We start from the raw sequence: 18,300 nt of genomic DNA on the forward strand, positions 1-18,300 counted from the left end.
GAGCATTCATTGCGGTCATTAAGGCATCTATTTTAATAACTTACTGTAGTTATCCCTACACCTCAGTAATAGTTTATGCTGCTCTCCACCAGAATTTGGCACATACATAAGTTGTATACCAGAAAATCTGAGCCACAATGAATCTCCATTGTGTGTTCTTGTAACATTATTACTCAGGCGTATACATCCTTTTCCTGCTGAAATAGAATTGGTATGTTCATGAAAAGGCTAATGAGATGAATGAGTATTTCAACAGGTTCAGCAGTACATGTGTAATGCAAACTGATAGTGGATGGGAACTGGGTGCAAATTCTGCAACATCGATATTGGAGGATGAGCAGACCTATTTTAGAGTATCCGAAAATGATGTGAGGAGGCAGTTTAAGCCACTTAACATTGGTAAAGCTGCAGGACCAGATGGACTCAGCTCACGTGTCCTTAAAGTGTGTGCAGACCAGCTGTGTACTGTCTTTACGCGCCTATTTAATGGAAGTCTACAAACACAGAGGGTACCGGTGTTATGGAAAACTTCCTGTCTGGTGCCGGTACCCAAGACGACTTCTCCTGCAACCCTAAATGACTATCGTCCTGTAGCCTTAACATCTCATGCTATGAAGGCCTTGGAAAGATTAGTGCTTGCTCACTTAAGACCGAGGGTCAATGCTTTTATTGATCCCCTTCAGTTTGCTTACCGACATAGATTGGGGGTGGATGATGCTATTCTTTCTCTGTTACATAGGCTACATTCATTTCTGGAGAATGACGGAGCCACGGTGCGAGCGATGTTCTTCGATTTCTCGAGTGCATTTAACTCCCTGCAGCCACTTTTACTACACAAAAAGATGACTGATATGAAGGTGGAGGAGGGGATGAGAAATTGGATAACTGACTACCTATCAGATCGGCCACAGTTTGTACAGATGGGAGCAGTGGTGTCAAGCAGATTATTAAGCAGTGTCGGTGCCCCCCAGGGAACGGTGCTTGCGCCCTTTCTATTCACACTGTATACTTCAGACTTTCAGTATAAATCTGAACTTTGCCATCTTCAAAAATTTTCGGATGACTCTGTGGTTGTGGGATGCATTAGGGGAGATCAGGGGGATGAGGAATATAGAAGGGTGGTGTCGAATTTCGTGGATTGGTGCAATGGTAACTGTCTGCAGCTAAATGTTAAGAAAACCAAGGAGTTGGTGGCCAACTATAGCAGGATAAAGTTGGAATGCTTACCGATCACTATTGCTGGTCAGGAGGTAGAGCAGGTGGAGAGTTACAAATATTTGGGGGTCCATTTGGATAGCAAACTGGACTGGAGATGCCACTCAGAGTTTGTCTACAAGAAGGGGATGAGCAGACTGTATTTCCTAAGGAAACTGAGGTCTTTTAATGTGTGTAGCAAAATGTTAGAAATGTTCTACCAATCTGTGGTGGCAAGTGCCATCTTTTTTGCAATCACGTGCTGGGGTAGTAGTGTGCGGGCCTCTGATGCTAATAAGCTGAATAAGATTATTAAGAAGGCAAGTTCTGCTGTGGGCTGCAATCTGGACTCTTTTGGGGAGGTAGTGGAGAAAAGAACTCTGAGAAAGTGTATGACAATTATGAACAATAATGCACATCCATTATATGAGCTATTCATGAGACAGAAGAGCACCTTCAGCAACCGGCTAATACTTCTGAGGTGTAAGAAGGAAAAATATAGGAAATCGTTTGTGCCAACTGCCATGGGAATGTACAACAATAACATTAGGGTTAAACCACCAAGGTGAATGTCTACTTATTTCTCTACATTTCAGTTCACTCGTTGTGTATGACCTATTCTAATGTATAATGTTCTTCTGTCAACAAACTGTCATGTCAACTATGGAATTCCTTTATGATTTTTATGATTTAAGTTGTGCTGCTGTGATACCATAATTTCCCACGGGATCAATAAAGTGTATCGTATCGTATCGTATCGAAAATGAACAAATATAGAGTGTATTGTATCATTCTTTCTGCAGTTAATGAGTTCTTTGACAATATGATTAATGAACTATTCTTAGATTGGCAGTATACTCATTTTGCCACAATCACATTTTGCCATGAACCACATATGGGATTTCTTTTAGGTTTCAATTGTTTTAACCAATTCTATTTTTTCTTACTAAGTGGTTTTTAAGGCTTTTACCCCTATGGAAAGTAACAATAGGGTGAGTACAGATTCTCTCGATTAGCTCCCGATCTGCTTGAATGATATGCCAGCGTTATTGTACTCTTCATTGTGTCTGCTAGTCGACTGAATTGAAGTCAAAAGACAGATCTTTCCATCTCGTTTTACTTTTTTTGAAAGACCAATCAAATAACTATTCAATGCCTCCAAGACACCCTGTTTATCACATCCTCGCAAAATTACCGTAATCTCCCCAACCATTCCAGTGCCTACTCTGTAAAAACATGTTCACTGTTACTATGTCTAGGGAGAACAAATAAGGTGGTGCAGTTTTATAATGGAATGGGTGATAACTCACATAATCATCGGCTCAAAAATCAATCGTTTCATTACCAAATACAGCCGTAAATTGTATATTATTGTTATTAAAATATGACATGAACATATCACATTTTTGCAAGAAGTTAGTTTATAAAGTCAATTCTGCTCACATCGTTTTTTAGTTGCTTCTTTTCTGTTCTTAGGTCTGTTCTGTCGCTCCTAGTTTCCTCTGGTTTGTGCCTGCCATGGATCCCAATTTTGAGTCTGTGAGCAGTCCTGGCCCAGTGTGATTTTTGATGGAGCCATAGTGAGCATGTGTGACCACAGATCAATTCACTGTATTTTGGTGTGGTGGTCTCACATCCTCCTAGTTTTTTGAATCATTTGTGATCTTTGCAACTGAATCCCTAGAGATAATACATTTATCATCTTTTTGGTGGATAGGTTGGATTGTTTATGGAATACCTCATTAAGGAGGGCTTTGATGTATTTTTCTTCAATTTGCTTTGGTTTACTTTATTGAATTATTTTTTCTTGGTGCTGCCAAGTTCTTCTTTAATAGCTGTATTCTAACACGTTCTGTGCATCTTATCTCATAGGGCTGTGTGGTATGACCCAGCATCATATCCAACCTCATTTCAGCTTGATCCAACTGAGGGTCCAAATCGTGAGAGAAGACGTTTGCAAAAATGCTACTTAACAATTCCAAACAAGTACATTCTCCAGGACAGGCAGAAAAAAGAAGGCAAGTTATTTCTTTTCCACTACCTTTCCGTTTTTTTGTAAACTCTCTAACTAATTCTGGGCTTTTTGCTGTTGCTTTTTTTAAAACATTGCTTTATGTGCTCTGCTAGTTGAGGAGCTCCTGTTATGTATTCCTCAGAATATTTCTGTGCCCCATTTAACCTCGTCGCCTTAAAGCTGATTGACAGCTTTTTGTCTATAGAAAGTATAGGCAGAAAGCAGTCGTCCAATAATGTGGGCAAGACTAGCCTGTGCTTACCAATGAAAGAACTAGCAGAGCTGCAGCATTTAAGCAGTGATGTTAGCAAGATTACAGAAAGACAGCTAGTACGTGAAACCACTGGAATCAGCATCTTCGACCCTATCTTATATTGTCCTCAGATAGGGAAGCATAAGCCTGGTGATAGTTTCCCTTTAAGGCTCATGCAGACGAATGTATCAATCGAACATGTGCTTTTCAAGTTTTGATTGGACAGCATCCAATGTTATTCAATAGGGCTATTCAGAAGAGGGATTTTTCTCAGTCCAATTTTCTTTTTGAAAAAAAAATCACAAAATTTACATATTGTTTAGAGGAACATCTCATAATATCTCCACTTCTTGGGACAGAAAGGCTCTTTAGGTACTCCAAGAGCACAGTACACACCAAGCTAGTATGATACAACAGTTTTATTTGTGCTGTATAGTATGCTGTATGTATAGTATTACCAAAAATAAAAAATAATACAGAATAAAAAAAAAAGTAAAATCCTGGACTGCCTAGTTGTTAACAATACAGGTCCTTCTCAAAAAATTAGCATATAGTGTTAAATTTCATTATTTACCATAATGTAATGATTACAATTAAACTTTCATATATTATAGATTCATTATCCACCAACTGAAATTTGTCAGGTCTTTTATTGTTTTAATACTGATGATTTTGGCATACAACTCCTGATAACCCAAAAAACCTGTCTCAATAAATTAGCATATTTCACCCATCCAATCAAATAAAAGTGTTTTTTAATAACAAACAAAAAAACCAACAAATAATAATGTTCAGTTATGCACTCAATACTTGGTCGGGAATCCTTTGGCAGAAATGACTGCTTCAATGCGGCGTGGCATGGAGGCAATCAGCCTGTGACACTGCTGAGATGTTATGGAGGCCCAGGATGCTTCAATAGCGGCCTTAAGCTCATCCAGAGTGTTGGGTCTTGCGTCTCTCAACTTTCTCTTCACAATATCCCACAGATTCTCTATGGGGTTCAGGTCAGGAGAGTTGGCAGGCCAATTGAGCACAGTAATACCATGGTCAGTAAACCATTTACCAGTGGTTTTGGCACTGTGAGCAGGTGCCAGGTCGTGCTGAAAAATGAAATCTTCATCTCCATAAAGCATTTCAGCCGATGGAAGCATGAAGTGCTCCAAAATCTCCTGATAGCTAGCTGCATTGACCCTGCCCTTGATGAAACACAGTGGACCAACACCAGCAGCTGACATGGCACCCCACACCATCACTGACTGTGGGTACTTGACACTGGACTTCAGGCATTTTGGCATTTCCTTCTCCCCAGTCTTCCTCCAGACTCTGGCACCTTGATTTCCGAATGACATGCAAAATTTGCTTTCATCAGAAAAAAGTACTTGGGACCACTTAGCAACAGTCCAGTGCTGCTTCTCTGTAGCCCAGGTCAGGCGCCTCTGCCGCTGTTTATGGTTCAAAAGTGGCTTTACCTGGGGAATGCGGCACCTGTAGCCCATTTCCTGCACACGCCTGTGCACGGTGGCTCTGGATGTTTCCACACCAGACTCAGTCCACTGCTTCCTCAGGTTCCCCAAGGTCTGGAATCGGTCCTTCTCCACAATCTTCCTCAGGGTCCGGTCTCCTCTTCTCGTTGTACAGTGTTTTCTGCCACATTGTTTCCTTCCAACAGACTTACCATTGAGGTGCCTTGATACAGCACTCTGGGAACAGCCTATTTGTTGAGAAATTTCTTTCTGGGTCTTACCCTCTTGCTTGAGGGTGTCAATGATGGCCTTCTTGACATCTGTCAGGTCGCTAGTCTTACCCATGATGGGGGTTTTGAGTAATGAACCAGGCAGGGAGTTTATAAAAGCCTCAGGTATCTTTTGCATGTGTTTAGAGTTAATTAGTTGATTCAGAAGATTAGGGTAATAGGTCGTTTAGAGAACCTTTTCTTGATATGCTAATTTATTGAGACAGGTTTTTTGGGTTATCAGGAGTTGTATGCCAAAATCATCAGTATTAAAACAATAATAGACCTGACAAATTTCAGTTGGTGGATAATGAATCTACAATATATGAAAGTTTAATTGTAATCATTACATTATGGTAAATAATGAAATTTAACACTATATGCTAATTTTTTGAGAAGGACCTGTATATATGAATGCTAACTTATGACAGCTGGGCCTAATGAAAAACTTCCCAAATAAACAGTGCAGTTGCTTTTCTCACTCCTGAGCAGTGCAGGAGATTAGCTACAATCATCCCCAAAAATGCTGGAGTGGCATAATTGAGCAGGGAAATACGCAGATCCCTTGCTAACAACCTATATGGCTGATTCACTTGCACAGAAAGTTCACACTTCCGTCTTTCTTTTTCCGTCACAATACGTAGTTTTGTGAAAAAAAACGGATCCAGCAAATCTTTCTGCTGGATACGTTTTTCTCATAGACTTGTATTAGCGACGGATTGTAATGGATGGCCATCCGTTTCATCCGTTGTGCTCTGGATCCTTCGTAAAATTGATGTCCGTCAGGCAGAGACAACGCACATAGAAACGTTTTTTGTGTACGTTGGAAAATCGCTCAGCGACGGATCCTGCGCTGTCCGTCATTGTATGTAATGGAAGCCTATGGGCGCAGGATCCATCCCTGACTGTCAAAAGCAGAAATCCAGCGACAGATGCCGTCTTTTGAAACTGTGCATGCACTGAAGAATTTCCAGTCAGGGAAATTCTCTCTCTTTCTCTCTCTCTTTACTATTGATGCTGCCTATGCAGCATCAATAGTAAAAAGATATAATGTTAAAAATAATTTTAAAAATCGTGATATTCTTACTTTCCGGCATCCCCCACAGCCTTCCCGCGATCCCCGCAGCCTTCGCGATGCTCCCGGCAGCTCCCGTTTCCAGGTCATTGTCTCGCAAAGCATTACTGAGAACGGGAGCTGCCGACAGCATCGCGAGCATCGGGAAGGCTGTGGGGTCCGCGGGAAGGCTGCGGGGGACGTCGGAAGGTAAGAATATCATGCTTTTTTTTTTTTATTATTTTTAACATGGGTTGTGTTGTGTATTCGTTTTCACAGCGGAAAAACGTGGCGAAGACGCATACACAATGTGTGCACATAGCCTCGACGGATCAGTCCAAAAAATGGACCCAGTGCATCCGCTTTTTGCAATCTGCACAGGATCCGGAAGTGTGAAAGAGGCCTAAGACAGATATGTGGGTGAAATATACACACCAATCACTTTTTCCTTTGTTCAGGTAAAACATACAGAATCATCACACGCAGGTCATAGCATGCATCGGAGCGGTTTCAGTGATCTTTGCACCAGTGGCAGCACAATCACTGCAGCTCCACCAATTAGAATTATTATTATTATTTATTTATATAGCACCATTGATACCATGGTGCTGTACATGAGAAGGTTACATACAAATTACAGATATCACTTACAGTAAGCAAACTAACAATTACAGACTGATACAGAGGGGTGAGGACCCTGCCCTTGTGAGCTTACATTCTACAGGATGGTGGGGGGAGAGACAATAGGTTGAGGGTAGCAGGAGCTCCGGTTGGGGGGGAGGCAGCAGGTTCAGTGCAGGCTGTAGGCTTTCCTGAAGAGATGGGTTTTCAGGTTCCGTCTGAAGGATCCGAATGTGGTTGATAGTCGGATATGTTGGGGCAGAGAATTCCAGAGGATGGGGGATATTCGGGAGATGTCTTGGAGGCGGTTGGGTGAGGAGCGAATAAGTGTGGAGGAGAGAAGGAGGTCTTGGAAGGACCGGAGATTACATTAGGGAAGATATCGGGAGATCAGTTCTGAGATATATTGAGGAGACAGGTTATGGATGGCTTTGTAGGTCAGTATTAGTAATTTGAACTGGATACGCTGAGGGAATGGGAGCCAGTGAAGAGATTTGCAGAGGGGGGGAGCGGAGGAGTAGCGAGGAGAGAGATGAATTAGTCGGGCAGCAGAGTTAAGGATGGACTGGAGAGGGGCAAGGGTGTTAGAGAGGCCGCAGAAAAGGATGTGGCAGTAGTTGAGGCGGGAGATGATTACGGCATGCACAAGCATTTTAGTAGATTGATGGTTGAGGAAAGGATGGATTCTGGAGATATTTTTGGGCTGGAGGCGACAGGAGGAGGAAAGAACTTGGATGTGCGGTTTGAAGGGGAAGACAGAGTCAAGGGTTATTCCGAGGCAGCGGACTTCCGGTACGGGGGAAAGCATGATGGTGTAAATTGCGATAGATAGGTCAGATAAGGAAGATCTATGACATGGAGGAAAGATGATGAGTTCAGATTTGTCCACATTGAGTTTGAGGAATGCTCCTCTCCCACTCTCCACACCTCTTGGTCCTAGCCAGCAACTGCACTGAACTGTGAGGATGACTAGCGCTGCACTCCACCCCATGCAACCCCCCTCCCTATTGGCGCCAGTACAGGGGGTGTAAAATTGGTTGCCACTCTAGGTGCCTAATGGCAAATGTGGACCTGATTATTTTCCACAATCACATGTAAGTTAAAATTCATGCAAGTCTTGTGCAAGGCTTGTTTAAGCATACTGATCTCTGGTCACCCTTTTCAAGGACTGTATACTAAGTGTACAATTATTAGGCACTTTTGTACTTTTGATTATTCATTTTATTACTGAAAAAAACCGAAACAGGTTTATATAAAACATTACATACCAAAAAGATGAGCTTTTGCATTGGGACCCAGTTCTTCAAGTTACTTCACTGAGTAGGGTTATAGAATGTTCATGAATATGGAGGACTAAATGGTGACAAGTATACTAGTTCTCTAGTGATAATTTCCTGCTGATAAAACTATGACTTAATATAAATCCGCACAAGCGGCACAGTAAGTAACACATCTCTGGAATCAGGGTGTCTGTCTCTACATTGTTTTGCTCTCAGATTAGGTGGCAGATTCTCTTTGCTAGTTACTTTAATGTAGACATTTTATAATATTAGAATATATATACATTTGTGTGAAAAAGTGTTTGCCCCTTCCTGATTTCCTATTCTCATGTTTGTCACATTTAAATGTTTCACACAGGGCCCTGTAGGTTTGGGTTTCTTTCTCTCTTAATAATAAAGACCTTCATTTATAAACTGCATTTTGTGTTTACTTGTGTTATCTTTGTCTAATATTTACATTTGTTTGGTGATCTGAAATATTTAATTGTAACAAACATCTAAAGAATAGGAAATTGGGAAGGGTGCAAACTGTTTTTCACAAAACTGTATATATATTTTATTATTATAAAATATTATAATATATATTATTCTCTGCCATTATTATTCCTGTATTTCCTCCTATGGTTTTGTTATTTTGTTGTATTTTTTTATCATATTACAGAATCTGTTAAGCCACCTCTGTCTTACTTTTTTGAAGACAAAACACATTCCTCTTTATCTTCTATTGTAAAAGAGAAGGCCGCAAGTGAACATATAAGGTAAGCATTCTAAATTGTATGTACAAAGCATTGTATGTACAAAGCCTAATTTAAGGCTTCTTTTTCACTAAATTTTCAAATTCAAACTGCACACATTAATAAATAGTTCTATTGTACTCTTTGAGATTGGTATACTTGTTTGAAAAAATCCATATCATATGGCAGGATAATCAATTTTGAAGTTTTACTCCTGATAATAATATGAAAGTCCAGCACTCAAACTTATTTTTATATCAAGGTTATGCAACCATTCTGACATATATTTTCAAAATAAGTATACGTACCAGCCTTATCAGATGTGATCAGTTTACTAATGTATGCAAAGTGTCTCCATCTGCCTCATTATAGTAAATGGTTCAGGGGTTTTGTCTGAATTGCATTTTTGAATCCTCAATGTAGTTGCTCAGCATAGAACACAAGAATGTGATCCAAGCCTTATATGGGAAGAGAAGAAAAAATATGTACCCCAAAATGTTACCAATACAAACCCTAACTTATCCCACACAAAACCAGCCCCCCACTCAGGTCCATCATCTGTCACTCTAAATACAGGAGGTTTTCACATTACTGTAGAACAAAGACTCTGGAAAAGCAACATGTTTCTCGCCCCCTCAAATAAATCCGATGGAACCTGCGCTCCCAAATGCCCCCTCGTTCTAAGCCCCACTGAACCTAAGCCACAGTAAGTGGATACCTGTGTGGCATTACTGTAGTGGAGAGGGTCCATTTAACAATTTACTGAGTCTATGTCTCCAGTAGTATAAGCTGGGCACAATGGGTTGCTCCTAATGCAGGACAATGCCAGACCTCATGTGGTTGGAGTGCGTCAGCAGTTCCTGCAAGATGAAGGCATTGAAGCTATGGACTGGCCCGCGCACTCCCCAGACCTGAATCCGATTGAACACATCTGGGACATCATGTCTCGCACCATCCACCTCTGCAGAAATTGTACTTGTGCGGCTGAGCTTTTGTAAAGTTATGTATAAATTTATCAAGATGAGATGTATTAATTTAACAATAAAGGATATTGGGATGGGGTTGGGGGGGTACTGGGTAAAGGGGCTAGTTCATGTTAAAAGAAATGTATCAATCTGCTTTGTAATTTTGGTATCAGTCTGGAGTTTGTGTCAGACTGTATTACATTTTGGATATATGCCTTAATAAAAAGTACTTGATTAAAAAAAAAATTATGTTGTTAGCTGTCCCTGGAATTGTTGAGACATCATTGTAGGCTAAGAATTGAGGAATCATAGTAGGTGAAGAATAGTTCTCAGGAATCATGGTACCGTATATACTCGAGTATAAGCCGACCCGAGTATAAGCCGACCCCCCTAATTTTGCCACAAAAAACTGGGAAAACTTATTGACTCGAGTATAAGCCTAGGGTGGAAATGCAGCATTTATCGGGGAATTTCAAAAATAAAAATAGATCATTATTTCCCCATAGCTGTGCCATATAGTGCTCTGCACCGTTCATATTTCCCCATAGGTGTGAACCATATAGTGCTCTGCACCGTTCATTGTGCCCCCTAGCTGTGCCATATACGGTGCTCTGCACCGTTCATTGTGCCCCCTAGATGTGCCATATACGGTGCTCTGCACCGTTCACTGTGCCCCTGTGCTGTGCCATATACGGTGCTCTGCACCGTTCACTGTGCCCCATAGCTGTGCTGTGCCATATACGGTGCTCTGCACCGTTCACTGTGCCCCATAGCTGTGCTGTGCCATATACGGTGCTCTGCACCGTTCACTGTGCCCCATAGCTGTGCTGTGCCATATACGGTGCTCTGCACCGTTCACTGTGCCCCATAGCTGTGCTGTGCCATATACGGTGCTCTGCACCGTTCACTGTGCCCCATAGCTGTGCTGTGCCATATACGGTGCTCTGCACCGTTCACTGTGCCCCATAGCTGTGCTGTGCCATATACGGTGCTCTGCACCGTTCACTGTGCCCCATAGATGTTCCACATAAATTTGTGCCGCCGCTGCCGCAATAAAGAAAAAAAAACACATACTCACCTCCCTTGATTGCAGCTCCCGGCGTCTCGTTCCGGCGCCTCCATCTTCCCGGCGTCTCTGCTCTGACTGATCAGGCAGAGGGCGCCGCGCACACTGTATGCATCATCGCGCCCTCTGCCTGAACAGTCAGAGAGCAGAGACGCCGGGAAGATGGAGGCGCCGGCCGGGAAGATGGATCGGCGCCCGGCGGCTGGAACGAGGACAGGTGAATATGCTATACTCACCTAGTCCTGGCGATCCTCGCGCTGTCCCCTCCTGTCTTCGGTGCCGCAGCTTCTTTCTCTATCAGCGGTCACCGGCACCGCTGATTAGAGAAATGAATAAGTGGCTCCGCCCCTATGGGAGGCGGAGCCGCTTATTCATTTCTGTAATGAGCGGTCCCACGTGACCGCTGAAGAGAGGAAGAAACTGCAGCGCCGAAGCCCGTGGGACGGCAGGGACAGCGCGAGGATCGCTGGGACTAGGTAAGTATGCCTCAGCGCCCTCACCCCCTCACCCGCCGACCCCACCGCTACCGTGACTCGAGTATAAGCCGAGGGGGGCACTTTCAGCCCAAAAATTTGGGCTGAAAATCTCGGCTTATACTCGAGTATATACGGTAAGTAAAAAATAGTTCTGAGGCCTCATGGTTGGTAAAGATTTGTCCCGAGGCTTCGTGGTAGTGTGAGGCAATGAAAATAGAAAAAATTGGAGTCAGGTTCAACAGGACTGCATTTTCTTTTTCAAAAGAAAATATAGTGCATACAAAAGAAAAATTTACATGGTCGACATAACCCAGTCGATGCGTTTCGACTGCACTAGGCAGTCTTACTCGTGACTAATGGTCAGATAACAGTCATTTATATATTCTTTTACAAGGTAGAACACAGATGTTCTTAATTCACTTAACAATTGGGTGTTGCATATAGCAAACGATCTAGCAAATACTAGAATGACATTACAAAACGCCAAATTATTAGTGTCCATGAATTTTTCCACCGTGCAGGTGAAAAAATTATATATATATATAAAAAAAGTCACAAACGAAATTATAAAAAACACATGCAATAATGTGATGTTGAAATAAGAAAAATTAAATCATACACCAGAATAAAATCCTCAAAGTGTATTTAACCCCTTTCTGACTTCGGACGGGATAGTACGTCCGAGGTCAGAAGCCCCGCTTTGATGCGGGCTCCGGCAGTGAGCCCGCATCAAAGCCGGGACATGTCAGCTGTTTTGAACAGCTGACATGTGCCAGTAATAGGCGCAGGCAGAATCGCGATCTGCCCGCGCCTATTAACTAGTTAAATGCCGCTGTCAAACGCAGAAAGCGGCATTTAACTACCGCATCCGGCCGGGCGGCCGGAAATGACGGCATCGCCGACCTCCGTCACATGATCGGAGGTCGGCGATGCTTGTACATTGTAACCATAGAGATTCTTGAGACCTCTATGGTTACTTATCGCCGGTAGCTGTGAGCGCCACCCTGTGGTCGGCGCTCACAGCACACCTGATTTTCTGCTACATAGCAGCGAACAGCAGATCGCTGCTATGTAGCAGAGGCGATCGTGCTGTGCCTGCTTCTAGCCTCCCATGGAGTCTATTGAAGCATGGCAAAAGTGAAAAAAAAAAGTGAAAAAAAATGTGAAAAAGATAAAAAAATATAAAAGTTTAAATCACCCCCCTTTCGCCCCAATCAAAATAAATCAATAAAAAAAATCAAATCTACACATATTTGGTATCGCCGCGTTCATAATTGCCCAATCTATCAATTAAAAAAAGCATTAACCTGATCGCTAAACGGCGTAGCGAGAAAAAAATTAAAAATGCCAGAATTACGTTATTTTGGTCGCCGCGACATTGCATTAAAAGGCAATAACGGGCGATCAAAAGAACGTATCTGCACCAAAATGCTATCATTAAAAACGTCATCTCGGCTCGCAAAAAATAAGCCCTCAACCGACCCCAGATCATGAAAAATGGAGACGCTACGAGTATTGGAAAATGGCGCAAATATTTTTTTTTTTTTTTTTAGCAAAGTTTGGAATTTTTTTTCACCACTTAGGTAAAAAATAACTTAGTCATGTTAGGTTTCTATGAACTCGTACTGACCTGGAGAATCCTAATGTCAGGTTAGTTTTAGCATTTAGTGGACCTAGCAAAAAAGCCAAACAAAAAACAAGTGTGGGATTGCATTTTTTTTGCAATTTCACCGCACTTGGAATTTTTTTCCCTTTTTCTAGTACACGACATGCTAAAACCAATTATGTCGTTCAAAAGTACAACTCGTCCCGCAAAAAATAAGCCCTCACATGGCCAAATTGACGGAAAAATAAAAAGTTATGGCTCTGGGAAGGAGGGGAGTGAAAAACGAACACGGAAAAACGAAAAATCCCAAGGTCATGAAGGGATTAATAATGACATGATATAATTATACCATGTTATGAAGGTGAATGTGAATTCTACCAAATTTCTTTTAGATATATATATTAAAAAAATATTTTTATTGAATATATAAAAAATGTGTAATTTTGGTGTTTCAGTTATTTTTGTAATTTTTCAAATTCCTTATTTCAACATTATTAAGTAAGATTATACAGTGAAAACACAATACAAGCATTTATAAATAAATATGAATGCCTCTCATAAAATTGAAAACATTCTTACAAGGCAACATGATCAAGGAAATGTTAATGCCCTAACCGCAAAAAAAAAGAAAAATTTGTTGAAATACCTTATGCAATAAATGTATCATATATACAGTACAGACCAAAAATTTGGACACACCTCATTTAAAGATTTTTCTGTGTTTTCATGACTATGAAAATTGTATATTCACACTAAAGACATCAAAACTATGAATTGTGGAAATATATACATAAAAAAAGTGAAGTGACAGAGTTCACTTATACCGCCATATAGTACCGTCACTTACTAGCTGCGGGTTTTACTCATGCACGGTGGACCCCAGGTTGCGAACGCACCTATTACTTTAAAAATAAATATTGTGCGTTCCGCCAAGCCCTAACAGTAATTGGCTTTAAAAAGCGAGGCTTTTGTATAAGATTTTGTATTAATTTTATATCTAAATATGTGGTTAAAAGTTTGTGCAAAATAAATATGTACGGTATATCTATATATACAATTGTGCCCAAAGGTTTACATACCCCAGCAGTATTTTTGCTTTCTTGGCCTTTTTTTCACAGAGTATAAATAATAGCATCAAAACTTTTTCTCCACTCATGGTTAGTGGTTGGGTGAAGCCATTTATTGTCAAACTACTGTGTGTTAGGACCTGCGGAACACACCAAGTTTAAGATGAAATGGTATTAGGTGCGTTCGCAGTCCGAGGTCCACCATGCAGCTGAAAACCCTGTTGCTAGTAGAGATGGACGATATGGCGGTACAATGTGAATACACACATGGGTTAACTTCACCCTGTGTGAAGGAAGCGAACCCTGTTGCGTCACAAGGCCTCGGTACCGCACCAAGAGCGCAAGCAAGGAGTCTCAGAACTCATAAAGACCTCATGCGCTCGACACCGCTACTGGGGTGTCAGAGAGACAGAAATAATAATATTTAAGAAGCACGAGAGTGCGTGCGGTGCCGCACTGGCGGACGCCACTAACCACCTAGGCTTGGGTCAGGAAAGCGCAGAGAGAGCGCACAGCGCCGCACTGGCGGTCACAGCAATTAGACGCTGTAATGTGTGTAACGTGCTGATGGCTTGGACGGGCGCTAGATAGCTTCCATCATTCGCGAACAGTCAACAACACTAGGAATGGGAATGATTTAGGAGCTTTCATCCATCGACATACATCCATCTGCACACACACACATTATCAAGACAATACTAGCGCATGGCCGTGCGGCCATGCGAGCCTTAAATAGTTGCAGCACGTTTAGGACCTTCAAAGAAGGACCAATGGAGTTGCTGCAGTACCTGAGCATGTGACCCCAGATCTCCACTGAGAGATTTTGCCCTGGGCATGCTCAGAGTGCAAAGCAGGACTTAGTCCTAGCACCTACAAGGACCTTCCAAGAAGGACCAATGACCTAGCTGCAGTATCTGATCATGTGACCCTCGATCTCCACTGAGAGATCTTACTCTGGGCATGCTCAGAACGTGAAAAGCAGGGCTTAGTCCCAGAAGCGTCTGCTCGCCGCTGCCCAGCACTGACTTCAATGGCAGAAGCAGGAAATGCAGCAGTAACTCTTAGCACAGAGTCAGACTGAGCGAGATGCTGGGATCGACGTCTCCGCTGAGCAGGCTCCACTGCGGCAGGAGAAGAATGGGAGACCACAGTGGAGATGGCCCGAGATTCCCCCTGTGCAGAGGCAGGAACTCGAGCCCTAACATTCCCCCTCTCCTCCTTGGGCCTCGCTACGTTCGAAGGCAGCAATGAGCTGCGGAGCCCGAATGTGCTCAACAGGCTCCCAGGGCCATAACCCTTCCAATCCACCAAATAGAATTTTTTACCACGTACTACCTTGCACCCCAAAATAGCGTTCACCTCGTAATCATCCGTAGACGAACCCGATGTCCCGGCAGATGACTCAGAAAACCGGGACATGTATACGGGTTTCAAGAGGGACACATGAAAGGTGTCGGTGATACCCAAGCGTGGAGGAAGGGCCAGACGGTAGACCACAGGGTTAACCTGTTTGAGGACCTTGAAAGGACCTAAGTACCAAGGTGCAAACTTAGTGGACTCAACTTGCAGCCTGATGTTACGGGCGGAGAGCCACACCAAGTTGCCAGTAGCAAAAGTCGGAGCGGGGCGCCGATCTGCATCGGCGGAGGACCTCATTCTCTCCTTGGAAGCCCGAATGGCATCCTGAGTGCGATCCCAAATGTCCCGTGCCTCCACAGCCCAGTCTGCCACCCTAGAATCGGCGGAAGACATGGGCATGGGCACAGGTACCCGTGGATGCTGACCATAGTTAAGGAGGAATGGAGTCTGTCCAGTGGAGTTGGCTACAGCGTTGTTCAGAGCAAACTCCGCCCACGATAGCAAAGATGCCCAATCATCTTGTTTAGCAGAGAAAAATGTTGCAGATATGTGACCAAGGTCTGGTTGGCTCTCTCTACCAACCCATTCGTCTCGGGATGATAGGCAGAAGAGAGATTTAACTCAATCCTGAGAAGATGACAAAGCTCTCTCCAGAACCGAGAAGCAAACTGGGGACCCCGGTCACTGACAATTTTGTCCGGCATACCGTGAAGGCGGAAGATATGTCTAATAAACAACGTTGCCAAGGCCCGTGCAGAAGGTAGCCGAGGAAGCAGCACCAAATGCACCATTTTAGAAAAATGGTCGGTGATTACCCAAATGACGGTACAGCCACGAGACTTGGGCAAACCCACCACAAAGTCCATCCCGACCATCTCCCAGGGCCTGTCTGCCACCGGCAGAGGGTATAACAAACCAGCTGGACGTTGTTGAGGAGACTTATTTTTGGCGCAGGAGACACACGCCAGAACGTAATCTCTGACATCTCGGAGCATATGCGGCCACCAGTACGTCCTCGCCAGCAGCTCAGATGTCCTTTTTGTCCCAAAGTATCCACCCACCCTGGAGGAATGAGCCCAAGAGAGAACCTCCGGTCGCAGATTGATGGGAACAAAAGTCGTGCCCGAAGGCACTGACTCTAGCGAAACCGGAGCTACGGTTCTCAGACTCTCCGAAGGGACAATAAGCCGAGGCTCCTCTTCCTCCTCCTCAGTTGACACAAGGGAGCGAGAGAGAGCGTCAGCACGAATATTCTTCTCCCCGGCGAGATAATGGAGAGTGAAATGGAACCGGGAGAAGAATAAGGACCATCTGGCCTGACGAGAATTCAGCCGCTGGGCTGTATGCAAATAGACCAAATTTTTGTGGTCCGTGAAGACTTGGAAGGGAAACCGCCCACCTTCCAGAAGATGTCTCCACTCCGAAAAGGCCAACTTCATTGCTAGCAACTCCCTATCCCCGATGGAGTAATTTCTCTCCGCTGGTGTGAAGGTCTTTGAGAAGAAGAAGCATGGATGCTTCCGACCTTGAGCATCCTTTTGATAGAGGACTGCTCCAGCACCAACGGATGAGGCATCCACCTCCATTAGGAATGGCTTATCCACATTGGGACGATGTAAGACGGGAGTGCTAGCAAAATGAGACTTTATAGAAGTGAAGGCCATGGAGACCTCTTCCGACCACAACTTGGGATTCTCTCCCTTCTTGGTGAGGGCTACCAAGGGAGCTACCAGAGTTGAGAAGTGGGGAATGAACTGGCGGTAATAATTAATGAACCCCATAAAGCGCTGCACCGTCTTAAGAGAATGGGGCTCCTGCCAGTCCATCACAGCCTGTAGTTTGGCAGGATCCATAGCCAATCCCTGTGCGGAGATGATATAGCCCAGGAAAAGTAAAGACTCCTGCTCAAACATACACTTCTCCAACTTTGCATAAAGAGAGTTTGCCTGTAGGAGGTCGAAGACTCTGCCAACATCTCTCCGGTGGGAGTCAATATCTGGAGAAAAGATGAGAATATCATCCAGATAGACTACGACCGAGGTGGAAAGCATATCCCGGAAGATGTCGTTGACAAAGTCTTGGAAAACGGCTGGGGCATTACAGAGCCCAAAGGGCATCACCAGATACTCATAGTGCCCATCTCTGGTGTTAAACGCCGTTTTCCATTTGTCCCCCTCACGGATGCGAATCAGGTTGTAAGCACCCCGCAGATCTAGTTTAGTAAACACCCTTGCTCAGATATCAAGGGCAAAGGATACTTATTCTTAACGGTGATAGCGTTAAGACCCCTGTAGTTTATGCATGGACGTAGTTCCCCATTCTTCTTCTGCACGAAATAGAACCCTACCCCAGCAGGTGACACTGACTTCCTGATTAACCCTCTTGCCAGATTCTCTTGAATGTACTGAGACATTGCCTCCATCTCCGGGAGAGATAACGGATAGACTCGACCCCGGGGAGGCTCAGCACCAGGCAAGACATCAATAAGACAGTCATAGGGGCGATGGGGCGGAAGGGTCTCCGCCGCCTTTTTGGAGAACACGTCTGCATAAGACCAATATTGCTTGGGGAGAGAGGATAGATCTGCGGGTACCTCTGTAGTAGCAACCTGAACGCACTCCCTCTGACACCTACCCCCACAAGATTCACCCCATCCCAGAATTCTGCCTGAGGACCACTCGATGTGAGGAGAGTGGTACCGTAGCCATGGTATTCCAAACAGGACCTCATCAATTCCCTCAGGAATGACGAGCAGAGATATAATCTCCTGATGGGATGGCAACATGGACAGAGTAAAAGGGATGGTCTGGTGTGTTATCTGTGAGGGCAGTGTCGACCCATTCACCACTCATTCCGTTACTGGTTGAGGTAGCATAACC

General features: G+C 43.7%; 1 protein-coding gene across 2 annotated transcripts in view; it reads left to right on the forward strand.

Annotated features, from left to right (window-relative positions):
* LYST (lysosomal trafficking regulator) overlaps positions 1-18,300 on the forward strand; it is a 604,516-nt gene that overhangs the window by 396,328 nt on the left and 189,888 nt on the right. For both annotated transcript variants that reach the window (XM_069769439.1, XM_069769441.1), the window contains exons 34-35: positions 3,067-3,212; positions 8,810-8,906. In XM_069769439.1, coding sequence (XP_069625540.1) covers positions 3,067-3,212; positions 8,810-8,906 — 243 coding nt within the window. The remainder of the gene's footprint in view (positions 1-3,066; positions 3,213-8,809; positions 8,907-18,300) is intronic.

Source organism: Ranitomeya imitator, chromosome 5, assembly GCF_032444005.1.
Source record: "Ranitomeya imitator isolate aRanImi1 chromosome 5, aRanImi1.pri, whole genome shotgun sequence".
Classification (NCBI taxonomy): domain Eukaryota; kingdom Metazoa; phylum Chordata; class Amphibia; order Anura; family Dendrobatidae; genus Ranitomeya; species Ranitomeya imitator.